Here is a 17,951-nt window from a genome sequence, read left to right on the forward strand (position 1 = left end):
CTGTGCTCTTTAGCTGCATCCATTCCTCATTGTTTAAGAAATAAGACCATAAGACACAGGAGTGGAATTAGTCATTTGACCCATTGAGTCTGCTCCACCATTCCATCAAGACTGATTTATTATTCCTCTGAACCTCATTCACCTGCCTTTTCCCCATAATCTTTGATGCCTGACTAATGAAGAATCTATCAAACTCCACTTTAAAAATGCCCAATGACTTGGTTTCCACAGTTGTGAGATTCACTGCACTCTTTCTAAAGAAATTCCTCCTCATCTCTGTTCTAAAGAGACATCGTCCTATTCAATGGCCTATCTATACCTTTCAGTATTTGGTAAGTTTGAATGAGATTCCCCCCTCATTCTTCAAAACTCCAGTGAGTAAAAGCACAGAGCCATGAAACACTCCTGACATATTAACTCTCATTCCCGAGATCATTCTAATAAACCTTCTCTGGACCTTCTCTAATACCAGCAAATCTGCTCTAAAGATCGACCTTTATTGTCACACATACTTCAAAACTTACAGTGAAATGTGTCATTGGTGTCAACAACCGACACAGTCAGAAAATGTGTTGGAGGCAGCCTGCAAGGGTCGCATGCTTCCAGCACCAGCATAGCATGCCCACAACCTGTACGTCGTTGCGATGTGGAAGGAATCCAGAGCACCCGGAGGAAACCCACGTGGTCACAGGGAGAAAGTACTAATCCTTTACAGACAGTAGTGGGAATTGAACCGTGATGGGTGGCATTAAAATGCGCTGTGCTAACCCGCTCGCTACCATGCCGTCAACATTCTTAGACATGGGTCCCCAATACGGTCTGACCAATGCCTTATAAAGCCTCATATGTGTGATGACTTCAAAGAACCAGAATGGAGAGGAATATGCTGTCATCAAACCTTTAAATAAACCATGTTACACACTTCATGAACAAATTTTAAGAACTTTACACAGAATACTATCAATGAACAAAGCATAACGTTATGGTTACAACAGATCTTGTAACTCCTCATCGCTTTGGCGTCATCTTCTCCCAGCCAGACCTGAACACCGGCCCACTGCGTATCATACGCATCACAAGGGTTATGAAGCAAGCAGGAACAGTTTGGTCATGAACCAATGGGGCACTAGATGGATGGATTGGGATAAGCGTCACAAACTCATGACGGTGTATTCTGTAGATTCTTGAGGAATGGCTAAAAGTAACAATAGGTAAAATGGTTTCAGTTGAGATGGTGCACACTTCTGAATCCTGATATTGAGCCATTGGCTCAGTCTGTCCATGCATCACACTGGCTTGAGAATGAGATGTGATGAGACCAGAGCGTTTGGAGACCTCCAGAGACATCTACTCCAGATAGATGTCTTCTGTTGGACACGTGTACTCGATGTATTCCTTGTAGAACAGCTGGAAGGCCCTCCTACAAATCAAACAGAAACACAAAGCTTTTACTCTCAAGATCCAAAACACCAGAGATTCTGCAGATGATGGAAATCTAGAGCAACACACAGAAAATGCTGGAGTAACCCAGCAGGCCAGGCAGTGTCTGTGGAGGAGTATAAATAGTTGACATTTCAGGTTGAGAAATTTCATCTGGGAGGCTATGCAGACAGAACATGAGGATAATTTGACCTCCCATTCCCATTCTGACATGTTGGTCCATGGCCTCCTCTACTGCCTTGATGAGGCCACTCTCAGGGTGGAGGAGCAACACCTCATATTCCAACCTGATGGCATGAACTTCGATTTCTCTGACTTCTCATAATTTCTTCTCCTCCTCCTCTTTTTGTCAATTCCCCATTCTGGCTAACTTCTCAATCCTTCTCTTCTCTTACATGCCTATCACCTCCCTCTAGTGCCCCTCTTCCACATCCCTTTCTCTCATGGTCCAATGTCCTATCCTATCAGATTCCATCTTCTTCAGCCCTTTACCTATCTAAACTATCACCTCGCATGGGAACTATCATGATGGGCCAATGAACGACATGTTAGTCTTTATGTATTTATGCACATTTTACTCCATCTCCATACTTCAACCTCTAACTTTATTTTTAAATAATTCGTTTCCTTTATAATTGTTAATGTTGCTTTTTTTTTGCATGTCCCACCAACACACCACAGCATATCCCTAGCAACACACCCAAAATGCCGAAGGAATTCAACTCAGCAGGCCAGGCCACATCTATGGAGATGAGTGAACTGTCACTGTTTTGGGTTACGACCCTTCAACAGGAACAGAAAGGAATGGGGGAGAAGTCAGAATAAGGAAGCGAGTGAGGGGAGGAAGAAGTACAAGGTGGCAGGTGATAGGTGAAACCGGGAGAGTGGGAGGGGTTGATGTGAAGAGCTGGGCAGTTGATTGGTGAAGGAGATAACAGGCTGGAGAAGGGGAATCTGATAGGAGAGGACAGAAGACCTTCTCCCCTTCCCTTCCAGTCCAGATGAAGGCTCTTGGACTGAAACATCGACTGTTTACTCTTTTCTATAGATGCTGCTTGACCTGCTGACTTCCTCCAGCATCTTGTGTGTATTACTTCAAATTTCCAGCACATTGAACCTGGACCTTTGATCCTTATTGGGATGAAACATTTATTCAAAACCAACAAAGTCTGTGTCATTGTATCATAGAAATTTGGCAGGCAGGAAAATAGTTGCGTATTATGTTGCCCCGAAAGGTTTCAGATGCAAATTGCCATGGGGTGAAAAGGAGAGAGGTAAGGAAGGGACGATTATAACTGGAGTAGTAACTAGGAGAGGACCAATTCAGATTCATCATAGAAAACATCTTATCTGGATGCTTCACAGATTGGTAAGGCAACTCAGAAAGTTGTAAACGAAGCCAATCCATCATGCAAGGTACCCCCCCCCCACAGCCCACTGACTTTGCCTCAGGAAGGAAGCCATCATAATCAAGGACCCCTCCCACCTTTTTCAATTTCTCTTCTCCCATCTGCCATCAGGCAGAAGATAAAAGAGCTCCAATAGGTATGAGGCTCAAGGACAGCATCTACACACAGTGGCCACTTTATTAGGTACACTTGTACGCCTGCATGTTAATGCAAATATCTAATCAGCTAATCATGTGGCAGCAACTCAATGCTTAAAAGCATGCAGACATGCTCAAGTTTCAGCTGTTGTTCAGACCAAACATCAAAATGGGGAAGAAATGTGATCTAAGTAACTTTGACTGTGGAATGATTGTTGGTGCCAGACAGGGTGGTTTGAGTATGGACAGTGTACCAACGGTACGCCAAGGAACTGAACCATTTTCAGACAGTTGGCCTCAGAAAGCTCCTCAACATTAAGTGGCAAGACAGGATTCCTGACATGGAGGCACTTACCAAGTTGGACCTGACAAGTATCTACACCATCCTCATGTAGTCTCAGTTATTCAGGCCACATAGTTCATGTGTCAAACCATCGACTACCTAAGAGACTGCTTTACAGCAAACTACAGAAAGGAATATGTTCCTGTGGAAGCCAAAGGAAACAGTATAGAGACACCCTGATCTCCTGGGATTTTCATACAAAACTATCTCTAGAGTTTACAGAGAATGATGCAAAAAAGAAAAACAAATCCAGTGAGTGGTAGTTCTGTGGATGAAAACACTTTATTAATAAGAGAGGTCAGAGGAGAATGTCCAGGCTGGTTCAAGCTGACAGGAAGGCGACAGTACCTCAAATAACCACATGTTACAACAGTGGTGTGCAGAACAGCATCTCTGAACACACAACACGTCAAACCTTGAAGTGGATGGGCTACAGCAGCAGAGGACCACACAGGGTTCCACTCCTGTACCTAATAAACTGGCCACTGAATGTAGATTTCAAGAAAGTCCAACTTGATTGAATATATGTTGTTTGTAGAGCCATGGTGCATTGCAGCATCTTGTCCATGCCAAATTGTTATTCTGCCTGTTCCCATCGACCTGCACCTGGACCACATCCCTCCACACTCCTCCCATCCATGTACTTAACCAAACTTCCCTTAAATATTGCAATCAAACCTACATCCACCACCTCTGCCAGCAGCTCGTCACACTCACACCAACCTCTGAGTGAAGAATTTCCCCCTCACATTCCCCTTAAGTATTTCACCTTTAACCTATGACCTCTAATTCTGGTCTCACCCAAGCTCAGTGGAAAAAGCCTGCTTGCATTTATGTCCCTCATAATTGTTTATAATTCTGTGGAACTTAACAGCCCAAATCTCAGTCTTGCTGGATCTAGGCAAGAACATCTTCATTGTCTGAAGAACCGCAAATGGAATTGAATATCAGGAATTAAAATTCCCCAGTTTTGGATGTTTCAAGTCACTTTATTTTTCTCAGAGAAGCTGACAATTTCTGCACAGTATCACAGTCTCTTCATTTTGTTTTTAATCACATGGTGATAAGTTTATTTTGTATAAGTTAACCTATCACCAAGATCATTATTGTGTACTCCTCTATTAAATCTCCCTTCATTCTCCAAAATAAAGTCCTAAGCTATTCAACCTTTCAGGTAACTCAGGTAATCAAGTCCATGCAACATCCGTGTAAATTTGACTTTTGTTTTACTTTTTTTTTACTTTGCTTGTGTTTTTACTTGAGTTTCAAGATCATTTAGTATCATTTCTAATACACAAGTGTAAAGAAATAATTGTTATTCTGGATCCGATGTAGCAGAAAAAAACACACTGATGGATAATCAATAATAATTAAAAAACACAGTAAATATAAATACATAAGATAGCTTATATACATAGATTGATTGTACGTCCATAAAGTGATGCTAGGCACAGGAGTCTCTACACGAGGTGACTGACAGGAAATGATAAAGTAGTGGTGGTTGGGGGTGTGGAGGGGTGGGTTAGTGGGTGGAGGTGTTGATCAGCCTTACTACTTGGGGAAAGTAACTGTTTTGAGTCTGGTGGTCCTGGTGTAGATGATACATAGCCATTATCTTTTGGCATTTCTGACTGCACTGCTGAACTGACATCTCTGACTTCAGGCACCAGAGAGGTTGAGAGAAAACAATGCCTTACCCCACTGACTCCGCAATCGGCTTTGTTGAATCCTCGGAGACAAAAACGTGGCAAGCAAATCGGTGATCTGAAGGATGTTTGGTGATAAACCCAAAATATCTGAAAGGCGAGAGAGGAAAAAAAAAACAAAGGAAGATAAGGAGGATTTTCAGGGGCAGTGGCTATTTGACATGCTGTGCTGGTAGACAACACAACCCATTTCTGGAAATGAAAATTTTGGAGCAACTCAGCAGTCCAGGCAGCAACTGTGGAGGAGGATAAACAGACAATGTCTCAGGCCCTGATAAATCCTGCCCCAATGGTAACTTCTTCTCTTTGCCCCTCCTCCTTATTTTCCAATCCCCATTCTGTTCCTCTCTTACCCAGTCTCATCTCTCCTACCCATCACTTCCCTCTGGTGTCCCTCCTCATTCCCTTTCTGCTACAGTCCACTCTCCTCTCCTATCAGATTCATTCATCTGCAGTCCTTCACCTTCCCACCTTCTTACTGCATACCCCCTACCCCACCCACTCACTTTCCCCCTCACCTGGCCTCACCTATCGCCAGCCAGCTTGAGTTTCTCTCCCTCCACCGCCCCCCCCCCACCTTCCTATTCTAGCTTCTTCCCCCTTCCTTTCCAATCACGATGAAGGGCTTTGGCCTAAAATGGCAACTCCTTATTCATTTCCATAGATGCTGCCTGACCTGCTGAGTTCCTCCAGCATTTTGTGTGTGTTACTCTGGCTTTCCAGCATCTTCAGAGTTTCTTGTCTTTATGATTTGCCATGAAAGTGGTTTCCTGGATGTCCTTATTTGGCCATAGATATCTCTCAAATACAGAACAGATATTGTTCTGGAACTGTCCCAGTGAAGATTAAGTTCATGAGTTTTGTGGATTTGGTCCTGTAGGCATTTGGGTAAAGAGATACCCTTTTGAAATTCACAAGATGTCTCTCTGCAAGTATGTCCGGATTGCCAGCAATTTCACTGACACCTCCTACACGGCTCCCAGAGACAGAATGAGGGTCTGGAACTAACATGCCATGTCTGTTGTCATCCAGTGACCATGTGTGTTCCTCTCTATTAAACAGGCAGGCTCTCCCAAGGACCACCCACCTACCTTCCCCCTCACTTATCACCTGCCGGCTCGTATCCCTCTCCCTCCTCACACCTTCTTATTCTGGTTTCTTCCCCCTTCCCTCCCGGTCCTGATTACAACCCATTCCGACTGCTTTGTCTCCAGCAGCAGTAAGCTTCTCCTGATCATGTGTTTACCCAATAACTTCTGAGGAGCTCCCACTGAGTTGTGACCCACTACCCTTTCAGAAACAGCATCTACTTATTTATGTATTTAATCATTTGCTCCAGCAACCCCCAACAAAGCCGATTAACCCTAACCTAATCACGGAACAACTTACAATGACTAATTAATCTTCCTGGTACATCCTTGGACTGTGGGAGGAAACTGGAGCACCCAGGGAAAACCCAGGCATTCTATGGGGAGGACCTGCAGAGAACAGCACCGGAATTGAACTCTGAACTCCAGAACACCATGCGCTGTAAAGGTGTCAAGCTAACTGTTAAGCTTTCGTGGTTCCCACAAAATTTAGATCACTAAAGCTTGCTGGTTGGCATGGAAGATGGATCGAAGAGTCTGTTTCTGTGCTGAAGTGTTCTCTGACTCTATGAGAAAGGATGCTCTCCAAATGACGTAACGTGCTCACTGGCCTTTGGGAACCCATGGCCCATGGATTCTCAGGAAGGCGGAGAAGCATTGGCTCTATCCAGGTGAAGGGTGGATGAAATACCTCGGCTTTCTTCGTCTGAAGCATAAGGAAACCCAGCAAAAACAACAGAAGGTGGACACTACTTCCCACGCCCCCTGCCCACCTGTCCAGCACCCTCTTCTGATTTCATCAACCACTTCTTTGCCCACGGAACTAGAATGGAGGTAAGCCATCCTTCACTAGGAACAAAGATGGACAATGAGGTGGAGGAGGTGGAAGAGAAGGATGACAAGGTGGAGGGCGAGGTAGAGGAGGAAAAGGAAAAAGACAAGCAGGAAAGGAGGGAGGAGGCAAGCAGGAGCCAAGCTGGGGAGGCAGGGGGTGGAGGAGGGAATGGGCAAAGGAGAAAGGGAAAGGTAGAAAGGAAAAGGAGGGAGGTAAGAGGCCTGTCTATCTGAGTACATGAGCTATTACGTATGTATTAATTAGGGTCAAGTGGGTGTGAATTCTCAACTATCTTGATTCCGATCAGGTTGGGTGGGACCCCTCAGGATGCTGGGTTGGTATTACTTCAGGGGTCCTCCACCTTAGATCCATGTTTGATGTTTCATCCTTCTTCAGATGACTTGAGGTGGTCATCTGATGACTTGTTGGACGTGTACCCTGGATTTTGATGGCCATGATTGCTTTGGCTTCTGATTGGCTGCAGTTGAGGTAGGGGTGGGATTGGATTGCCTGTGGTCAGACGGCACTCTTGATAGGTCGCTCCAGAATGATGGATGAATTAAAGAACCTTGGTAAGGCACAGTAGCGTAGTGATTAGCACAACGCTTTACAGCACTAACAATCGGGGTTCAATTGGCTTCACTGTCTGCAATGAGTCTGTACGTTCCCCCTGTGACCACATGGGTTTTGTCTGGCTGCTCTGGTCTCCTCCAACATTTCAAAGACATACCTGTGTACAAGGTAGGGGTATTGAGTTGTGAGTATGCTATGTCAGTGCCAGAAGCATGGCTGTCCCCAGCACAATCCTCCGACTGCCTTGGTTGTTGATGCAAATGATTCATTTCACTGGGTGTTTTGATGTATATGTGACAAATAAATTTATTTCCTTAAATCTCACTTACTTGGTGTTCTTTGGATGATATCCACAGAATGAAACGTTCTTCAACTGGAAGAAGTGACTGCATTTACTGCCCTGCCACAAGATAACAGAGAAGAAAAATTAATGCGCAGCAAAGGCAGCTCAGTGGCACAGTGGGGAGAGCAGCTGCCTTACATGCCAGAGACCCAGGTTCAGTCCTGACCTCAGGCACTGTATGGGTGGGTTGTGTATGTTCACCCTCTGTGGATTTAATCCAGGTTCCTTCTCATGTCCCTAAGGTCACCCTACATTATCGCTAGAGTGTAGGCGAGCGTCAGAGAACTAGATGCAGTCACTATGCAGAGCAGGCATTTCAACAGGCAAGGCAGAGATGGTTACAGTCCTAATGATTTGGTGCAGAAGGGAAAAAGGGTCAGCATGGATTTGGTGGTTTAAATGGCTGTTCCGATGCAACATAACTCTCGTCTAAAGATCTAAGTGAGGGAGTTGTTGAAAATCCAGCTTATAGGATTGTTATCTGAGATAGCATAGTCTAAACAGGCTAAATGTGGTTGAAAGGAATCTCAATTCTGGATTGGTTAGGGAGCTTAAGATAAAGGAACCCTAAGCAGACAGTGATCGTAAAATGATAGAATTCAACCTTGCTGTTTCAGGAGAAGCTGAAATCGGATGTATTAGTATTACAGTGGAGTAAAGGCCATGACAGAGGCATGAGAGAGGAACTGTCCAAGGTTGATTAGAAAAGGACACTAGCAGGGAAGATGGCGAAACTGCAATAGCTGGTGTTTCTGGAGGAAATCTGGAAGGCACAAGAAAGATACATCCTAAAGATAAAGGGAGGATGAGGTGACTGTGGCTGACCACGGAAGTCAAAGACAGCATAAAAGCTAAAGAGAGGGCATGTAATAGAGTAAATATTAGTGGGAAGGTAGAGGATTAGGAGGCTTTTAAAAACCAACAGAAGGCAACTAAAAATGCCATAAAGGGAGAACAGATGAAATATGAAGGTAAGCTAGCCAATAATAGAATGAGGATACAAAATGTTTTTTTTTTCAGATTAGTAAAAGAGAGATGAGAATGCACATCATACTGCTGGAAAATGACACCGGAGAGGTAGTAATGGGGAACAAAGAAATGGCAGATGAATTTAATAAGTACTCTGCATCACTCTTCACTGTGGAAGACACCAGCAGAGTGCCAGAAATGCATGAGTGTCATGGGGCAGAAGTGAGTGTTGTTGTTATTATTCAGGAGAAGGTGCTTAGGAAATTGAAAAGCCTGAAGATAGACAAGTCACCTGGACCAGCTGGACTACACTCCAGGGTTCTGAAAGAGGTGGCTGAAAGATTGTGGAGGCATTAGTAATGATCTTTCAAAAATCACTAGATTTTGGAATGGTTTCTGAGGACAGGAAAACTGCAAATGTAACTCCACTCATTAAGAAGGGAGGGAAGCAGAAGAAAGGAAACTATCGGCCAGTTAGCCTGACTGGAAAGATGGAAAGATGTTGGAGTCTATTATTAAAGATGAGATTTCGGAGGCACATGATAAAATAGGCCAAAGTCAGCATGGCTTTCTAAAGAGGAAATCTTGCTTGGCAAATCTGTTGGAATTCTTGAGGAAATAGCAGACAAAGGAGAGTCAGTGAGTCAGTGAATGTTGTTTACTTGTATTTTCAGAAAGCCTTTGACAAGGTACATGAGGTTGCTTAACAAGATAAGAGCTCATGGTATTACAGGAAAGGTATTGTCATCAATAGAAGATTAGTGGACTGGCAGGAGGCAAAGGGTGGGAATAACAGAAGCTTTTTCTGGTTGGCTGCCGGTGACTAGGGAGTGTGCCTCAGGAGCCAGTGTTGAGAACACTGCCAATGATTTGGAAGAATAAATTGATGGCTTTGTGGCCAAGTTTGCAGACAGTACAAAGATAGGTGGAGGGGCAGGTAGTGTTGAGGAAGCAGGGAGTCTGCAGAAGGACTTAGTCAGCTCCATCATGGATACTAGCCTATATATATATATATATAAATACGCTGTAAGGTTTCACTGCTAATGTAATGGTTTTTCTGTAACGTTCCACTGCTAATCAGCAATGTTTGGGTTATGACTAGAGATAACGGGGCATGTTAGCCAATGAGCAGGATGTTGTTCTTTCTTGTGTGTCTGGGAGCCGGGAATTTGTGGTCTTTTGTCAGGGAGAGATGAGGAGAGAAGACGCGAATGGAGCGAGTTGGTAGACCGCCAGACCAGGGTGGACTTGAAGCGAGGGTCCGAAGATCAGCGACGATTCGAGGAGGTCGATGGTGGACGAACAGGCTTATCAGTGAGCTCCAATGTTGCGCATTTGACTGTTTCATAAGAATGGGCCCTTTTTCTTTTTTTGTTTTCTTTACTAACCATATAATCAAATTAAGAATTATAAAGTTTAATCGTTTAATTGCATATTGTGTACTGTTTGTTATTTTGGGTACTGATTTGTTACAGGGGACACATCGTGCAGCATCCACCCAAACGAGATTTCTTAAGTTTGGCCGGGCCGGGGTGGGGGGAGGGCTGTCATCTCCTATAATTAAGTTGCCAGTTGAAGCGAGAGTTATAGTTTTTGCTGTTATATGGTACATTTGATAATCATAAACTAATTTATTCTATTTGTAGAGATGTGACAGGCAGGACTTACCTTCTCATAGGCACCAAGTCCCTCGAGTTCCACGGCTATTTTAATACCCCGCATGCTAATCTCCAACACACAGCTGGAAGGAGGGTTGAACTGTACCGTCAACCTTCTTGTTGTTGCAATCTATCAGGAGAAACACAAAGAAGTTGAGACATTGTGGTTAAAAGAGCAATTTCACTCAATATCACCACATTTACTCTAAGATTCACACAGAATGAAAAACGGATCTGCATTGATAGCGCATCTTTCATGTCTCTTTTAGGATGTCACAATTTGTTTTACCTACAAGAATCACTTTGGAGGCACCCCTTACATGCACAGGAAGCTTACACAAAGAGTAAAATGATAACCAGCAAATAATCTGCCTTTCTTTTTTTTCTTTTTCAATCTTTTTATTAGTTTCATAAATATAAACATAACATAGCAATAATACAAATTATTGGAAATACATTGTTATACTTAAAATGAGTAATTATAAAACCAAATAGTATAAATTGACAAAACTCCCACTCGTGTAGGACTACAATGACTAATACAGGACAAAAAAAAACTGGAGAAAAATCATGAAAAAGAAAAAAAAATATAGGAAAAAAAAACAAACCCCACTCCAAAAAAAAACTAAACTAAACAGAATTAGTCAACTAAACTAAAAAGACTTGGGCAATTCTAACAACGTAAAAATGGAAGAGAAGAAAATCTTAGTGTCGACGACTCCATTCCTCTCAACCAACACTACAGAGAAATAAAATAAGTTTGGAAATGGTCAAGTTACATCATATGAAAATGCTGAATGAATGGCCTCCAAGTTTTTTCAAATTTAATGGAAGGGTCATAAACCACACTTCTAATTTTTTCCAAACTCAAACACAACATAGTTTGTGAAAACCAGTGAAATACAGTAGGAGGGTTAATCTCTTTCCAATTCAGCAAAATGGATCTTCTAGCCATTAAAGTAAGAAGTGCAATCATCCGGTGAGCTGAAGAGGTTAAATGATTTGAGTCTATCATTGGTAACCCAAATATAGCAGTAATTGGATGAGGTTGTAAGTCTGTATTCAAAACACCCTGATGGTCAGTCATTTCAGTTCCCTTTCCCACTTCCAAACCAACATGTCTGTCCACAGTCCCCTCCACTGCCAGGTCACATCCAAATGAGAATTCAAGGAACACCACCTCATATTCCACCTCCAACCTGGCGGCATAAACATCAGGCAGAAGACAGAAAAACCCGAATGCAGGCACCAGCGTGCTCAAGGACAGCTTCTACCATTAAATAGTTTCCTAATATGTTAAGTTGGATTTGTGACCTCATAATCTACCTCATTATGATCTTGCACTTTATGGTTTTCCTGCACTTACACTTTCTCTGTAGTTGTTCCACTTCATTCTGTATTCTGTTATAGTCTTACCTTGTTCTACCTCAATGCACTGTATAATGATCTGATCTGTACAAAGTATGCAAGACAACTTTTTCACTGTATCTCAGTACATTTGACAATAATAAACCAATTCCAAGTCAAATTCTCAGACTTTTAGCAGCCGCTCTCCTCTGTCCTCTTTCCCACCACTCTTTCTTCTTCATCCTCCTGATTGAACCAGCCCCCATCCACCTACATCTCTCTGCTTCCCCACCCTCTCTATCCGTCCATCACCCACACACTCCTCCCACTAGTTCTCCTCCTCACCTCCCCCCTTATTCTGTGAACCACCTCTCTCTCCATTTGTTGTGTCAATGCATGACAGTGGGGTGTATGGGGTGTCAGGGAGGGGTAGCACCTCTGGTGGGGGAACATGTCGCATCCTTTTCAAGGCGGTTAGCCCACCTTCGGTCCCCACCTGGCACTCAGCTCTCACCTGTGGCTCCCCGTAGCTGTTTGCATGCGACAGCGGCCACACCCTGGGCAACGGCTTCGACAAGCCGGCTAAACCAGGTGAGGGTAGCCGACGGGTCTCAAACCCTCGGTGAGATAGGGAGTTGTCTATCCCAGCATGTGAAGACAGACTCCTTGAGCGGATGAGACCAATGGAAGGTCCAACGGTCAAGAAGGCGGTCTCTACAAGTGTCGTGGAATGTGTAGAGCACGACAAGACGCAGAAGATGTCCCGGTCATCCACTGCGCCTAGTCCCATCTCCAGCCGTCTCAACTCTTGTCTTGCCACTGGATCCAGTTGGGAATTGGGAAGAGAGAGTGAGGCTGACGCTGCGCATCACGCGCTAGTCTCGACACCATCATAATGGTATTGAGGTCCTCATCGACGTCAATGATGGACGAACAACACATATCGATTAAATAAAAGCACGTGCATGGGAGATGGCTTTAACTAGTGTATTCACATTGCAATGAGAGAGAGATAGAGAGAGAGAACAATGCGCATATGTGGACAATAGGTCAATATGTAGTGCTGGAGCAGCTGTTATTGCTCTATAAGAAATAGATCCATACATTACAATGAAATACAATGTTGGAAAGTGTATGGTTATGCACTTTGGCAGAAAAAATAAACGGGCAGACTATTATTTAAATAGGGAAAGAATTCAAAGTTCTGAGATGCAACGGGACTTGGGAGTCCTCGTGCAGGATACCCTTAAGGTTAACCTCCAGGTTGAGTTGGTGGTGAAGAAGGCGAATGCAATGTTGGCATTCATTTCTAGAGGAATAGGGTATAGGAGCAGGGATGTGATGTTGAGGCTCTATAAGGCGCTGGTGAGACCTCACTTGGAATACTGTGGGCAGTTTTGGTCTCCTTATTTAAGAAAGGATGTGCTGACGTTGGAGAGGGTACAGAGAAGATTCACTAGAATGATTCCGGGAATGAGAGGGTTAACATATGAGGAACGTTTGTCCGCTCTTGGACTGCATTCCTTGGAGTTTAGAAGAATGAGGGGAGACCTCATAAAAACATTTCGAATGTTGAAAGGCATGGACAGAGTGGACGTGACAAAGTTGTTTCCCATGATGGGGGAGTCTAGTACGAGAGGGCATGACTTAAGGATTGAAGGGCGCCCATTCAGAACAGAAATGCGAAGAAATTTTTTTAGCCAGAGGGTGGTGAATCTATGGAATTTGTTGCCACAGGCAGCAGTGGAGGACAAGTCATTGGGTGTATTTAAAGCAGAGATTGATAGGTATCTGAGTAGCCAGGGCATCAAAGGTTATGGTGAGAAGGCGGGGGAGTGGGACTAAATGGGAGAATGGATCAGATCATGATAAAATGGTGGAGTAGACTCGATGGGCCAAATGGCCGACTTCTGCGCCTTTGTCTTATGGTCTTATTACACTTCCTCCCCCTTAAGATTAATGGAACATAAAACTGTATATGTACAAAACATTCAATTTCCCTTTCATAAACCTATATTCCAAATAAATATGCTTTCACCATTACAGTCCATAACTAATTTCACAGTTCTAAAGGTTCAGTCTTTTGGCTGGTGTTCTGTTTCTTTCAGGATAGCACCTCTGGACCTGTGGAGCAGCATCAGGAATGCCAGGTGTCTTGTCAATGATAACATTCTCATTGCGTCTCTGGACCTGTGGGGTGACATCAGGTTTGGTAAGTATTTTGTCTAAGACAATGTTCTCACGTTGCTGTCAGTGACATGATCACTGAGAGGTAAGTCTGGTGGCTGTGATGTGTCTGCCTCGTTGGATGCAATTGATTCAGGTGCGTTGTTTGGTTGAGCATCCAGTATCTGGTCCACATGATGACTCCATATCTGATCTCCAACATGCACTGTGTACATCAGTGGTCCAGCTACCCTACCAGGTGTCCCCTTGTTTTCTCGGTAATCATGCACTAGGACCTCCCGTCCAATCTCGAAGCTCCTTGCTGCTTCACTTGGCAACTAGCTGAACTGTTTATTCTGCACTTCCCACTGGAGGTTTGGTTTCGGGAGAACCATGTAAGATCTCAGATTCCTGTTCAGGAATAGCATTGCAGGTGTTTGATTTGTCATCGCATGAACAGAGTTCTGTACACAAAAAGGAGGTTGTTCACCTTGTGCTGTAGAGAAATGTTCTCCATGTCCATCACTTTAATGAACTTCTTTCAGCTAACCCAATTATTTCTGGGTGGTGAGGAGCTGACTTGAAATGTCCGATGCCATTTTTCTTCATGAACAGTCGGAATTCTTCTGATGTGTATTGTGGTCCGTTGACACTCACAATTTGTTTTGGTAAGCCATTTCTGGTGAAGATTGTCCTCAGAGACGGTCTTTGCTGAGGTGGTTGACATCATTGGTATAACCTCCAGCCACTTTGAATGAGTGTACAGAGCAAACAGAAACATGAAGTCCATGACTGGCCCAGCAAAGTCGATGAGTACTCTTTGCCATGGTGATGACGGCCATCCAACAGGTGCAATGGTGTCTATGGGGCAGCATTCTGAACTTTTTGACATCCTGAACAGCTTTTGGTCAAGTCTTCAGTCTGTTTATCTATTCCCGGCAACCACATGTAGTTCCAGGCGAGACTCTCCATCTTGACTGTACCCAGGAGTCTCTCATGCAGATTTTCTGACACTCTGTTGCATAGTTTAGAGGGAACCACAACACGAGAGCCACACATCAGCGTTCTTTGTCATATGACAGTTGGTCTCATCTCACTGAGAACTCCGGGAACATGGGGTTACCATGAGCTGGCCATCCTTGCACAGTGATCTCACAAACTTTTGACATGTCGGGTTATTCCTTGTTTCCCTTTGTATTTCAGAATTTGTTACCGGCAACTGGTCCACCAATGCAGTGTGGAACATTTCTGCTGGGTCACAGTATGCAGACTTTTCTTCTTCAGTTGCCAATAGTGGAAGACGTGACAAGCCATTAGCATTGCTGTGTTGCTTGGTAACCTTGAACTCTATGTCAAGGGTCCCCAACCTTTTTTGCACCACGGACCGGTTTAATATTGACAATATTTTTGCGGACCAGCCGACTGGGGGGGGGCAGTGTTCAAGTAGGGTTAAACTCATCTCAACATGTCTTTTACAGTTAGAGTTGCCAACTTTCTCACTCCCAAATAAGGGACAAAAGTAGCAGTCAAATCCCGGGACACTTTACCCTAGGAAAGACTACCATCACCATGAAGCCTTGCGCGGCCACCTGTGTGCGCATGCGTGACGTGCACATGTGATGTGCACATGTGGGTACGTGCCGTTTTCTTTCCCCACAAATCGGTTTTGCCTTCATCTTCCTGACTATACTGTACATACATTATTTCTACTTTATATAGGCTGTTTATTTATCATCATTCCTGCTTTTACTATAGGTTAGTGTTATTTATTTTCTGTTTTATGTGTTATTTGGTATGATTTGTTAGGTTATTTTTGGGTCTGGGAACGCTCAAAAATTTTCCCATATAAATCAATGGTAATTGCTTCTTCACTTTACACCATTTCGGCACAAAAGGTTGGGGACCGCTGCTCTATGTCATAAGGGTGGGCTCCCAGGAACAGTGCCCAACATTGTAACCAGTAGCAGTCATCACTGGAATGCCCTTCCTGGGATTAAATGGATACAAGGGGCTGGTGATCTGTCACTAGTGTAAACCTTTGTCCACAGAGGTAGTGGTAGAACTTCTTTATTCCCCATACTAGACTAAAAGCCTCTCTGTCGATCTGTGCATAGTTGTGTTCTGTGCTTTCCAGTGATCCTGAAGCAAACGCAAGCGGGCATTCAGATCCATTTTTCATACTGTGTGACAAAACGGCTCCAGTGCCATAAGGGGGTGCATCACACACCAGTCTGACGGGCAAGGATGGGTCATGACAGAGGAGCAATTCATCGGTTGCTATTAGTCTCTTTGTTTCCTTGAATGTCTTTTCACATCTTTCTGACCATTCCCACTTTGCTCCTGTCTGTAACAGTGTGTTCAATGGGTGCAGCACTGTAGTAATGTTTGGGAGAAACCGGTGTAGTAGTTTACAAGGCCCAAATATGACCTGAGTTCTGACACATTTTCCAGTTTCGGTGCCTGTAACACTGCTTCAATCTTCTCTTGTGACATATGTAAGCCATGCTTGTCAATGACATGTCCACAATGTGAGATTTCATGCTTGAAAAACTCAGATGTCTCTCTTTGCACACAGACCATACTCACTCAGCCTGGTAAGCACCCTACCAAGGTTCTGGAGGCGCTTTTTGTCATTTTTGCCAGTCACGATGATGTCATCAAGGTAATATTCTGCCCCTGGGATAACTTGGAGCTCTTGGTCCATTGCGCTTTGCCAAATTGCCGGAGCTGATTATCCTGGAACAGTCCCTTGTGAGTGTTGATTGTGAGGAACTTCCTGCTTTAACTGCTCGATCTCCATTTGTCGATAGGCTTGTGGCAAGTCAATCTTTGAAAACCTCTCCCTGCCTGCCAAAGATGCAAAAATGCCTTCTATTCTTCGCAGGGGATACTGCACAGTACACAGCATTGGGTTGATGCTCACCTTGAAATCCTCCCTTATGCGAACAGCTCTGGTCTTCCCATTCTTAATCACCAGGACAATAGGCATGGCCCAATTACTCCACTCAGCCTTGGAGAGAATTCCAGGCACCTCCAAGCTCTGCAGTTCAGCACTCAATTTAGGGCATAGTGCATAAGGCACCAGACGCGCTATATGGAATCTTGATGTTGCTGTTTCATCCAGTTCAATTCTGGCTTTCATGCCTTTGAGTTTACCTTTTGCCTTCTCAAACACCTTCTCATTATTATTCAGCTGAGCCAGTCTCTGGGTAGTGCTACCATTTGGACTGCCATTGTCCGTTGATGCCACACTGAGAACTTTGACTGAGTGTCAGTCTAGTTGGATTTTTCTTAACCATTCACATCCAAAATGTACTGTCCCTCCACTTTTCAATTTATAAAGCTCTAACTTTTCAAATGCCCCCATATGTCACATTTACTTTCAGTTTGCCTTAGAGAAGCACTTTATTGCCTGTGTAAGTCTTTAGCATCACTGAGGTCTTCTCTAATGATACCTTAGAAAACAATCTGTTGTAGTCAGCCTCTGGAATTATGGACAAAGCTGACCCTGTATCCAGCTCCATTTTCAGTTTTACACCAGAAATATTATTGTGATCCAGATGATTTTGTGATGTGCTGAGTTATACAATGCAGTTCTAGGCATGACAGTTCACCTTTGTCAGACTCTATGTTGTCTGATTCTGTTTTACATTCGGTAACTTTATGCAGGTGCTTAATTCTGCATTTAAGATTTTTCACTCAGTTGTGCTTTTTGTCTGTCTTGCACATGCTCTCTATACGACCTTGAATGTGACACCCTCTGCAGCATTTTTCTTTGAGTGCTTTGACTATGCATGCCATGTATAAGCCTGGACCTTAATGCATCAGAAAGTCCATCTCTAAGGTCACAGTACTGGGAACATTTGTGCAGTTCTGCAATGCATTCAGAAATGCTTTCATCTTTTGACTGGTTCCTTTCGTAAAATCTAAATCTCTC

General features: G+C 43.8%; 1 protein-coding gene across 3 annotated transcripts in view; it reads right to left on the bottom strand.

The window, feature by feature from the left end:
• Positions 1-872: 872 nt before the first annotated feature.
• The window catches only part of mapk8ip1b (mitogen-activated protein kinase 8 interacting protein 1b), a 143,157-nt gene continuing 126,078 nt past the window's right edge, over positions 873-17,951 (bottom strand). For all 3 annotated transcript variants that reach the window (XM_072273205.1, XM_072273203.1, XM_072273206.1), the window contains exons 9-12: positions 10,512-10,631; positions 7,861-7,931; positions 5,027-5,125; positions 873-1,420 (exon numbers count right to left, since the gene is read on the bottom strand). In XM_072273205.1, coding sequence (XP_072129306.1) covers positions 1,348-1,420; positions 5,027-5,125; positions 7,861-7,931; positions 10,512-10,631 — 363 coding nt within the window. In that variant the 3' untranslated portion in view covers positions 873-1,347. The remainder of the gene's footprint in view (positions 1,421-5,026; positions 5,126-7,860; positions 7,932-10,511; positions 10,632-17,951) is intronic.

This window comes from Mobula birostris, chromosome 11, assembly GCF_030028105.1.
Source record: "Mobula birostris isolate sMobBir1 chromosome 11, sMobBir1.hap1, whole genome shotgun sequence".
NCBI classification, from domain to species: Eukaryota; Metazoa; Chordata; class Chondrichthyes; order Myliobatiformes; family Myliobatidae; genus Mobula; species Mobula birostris.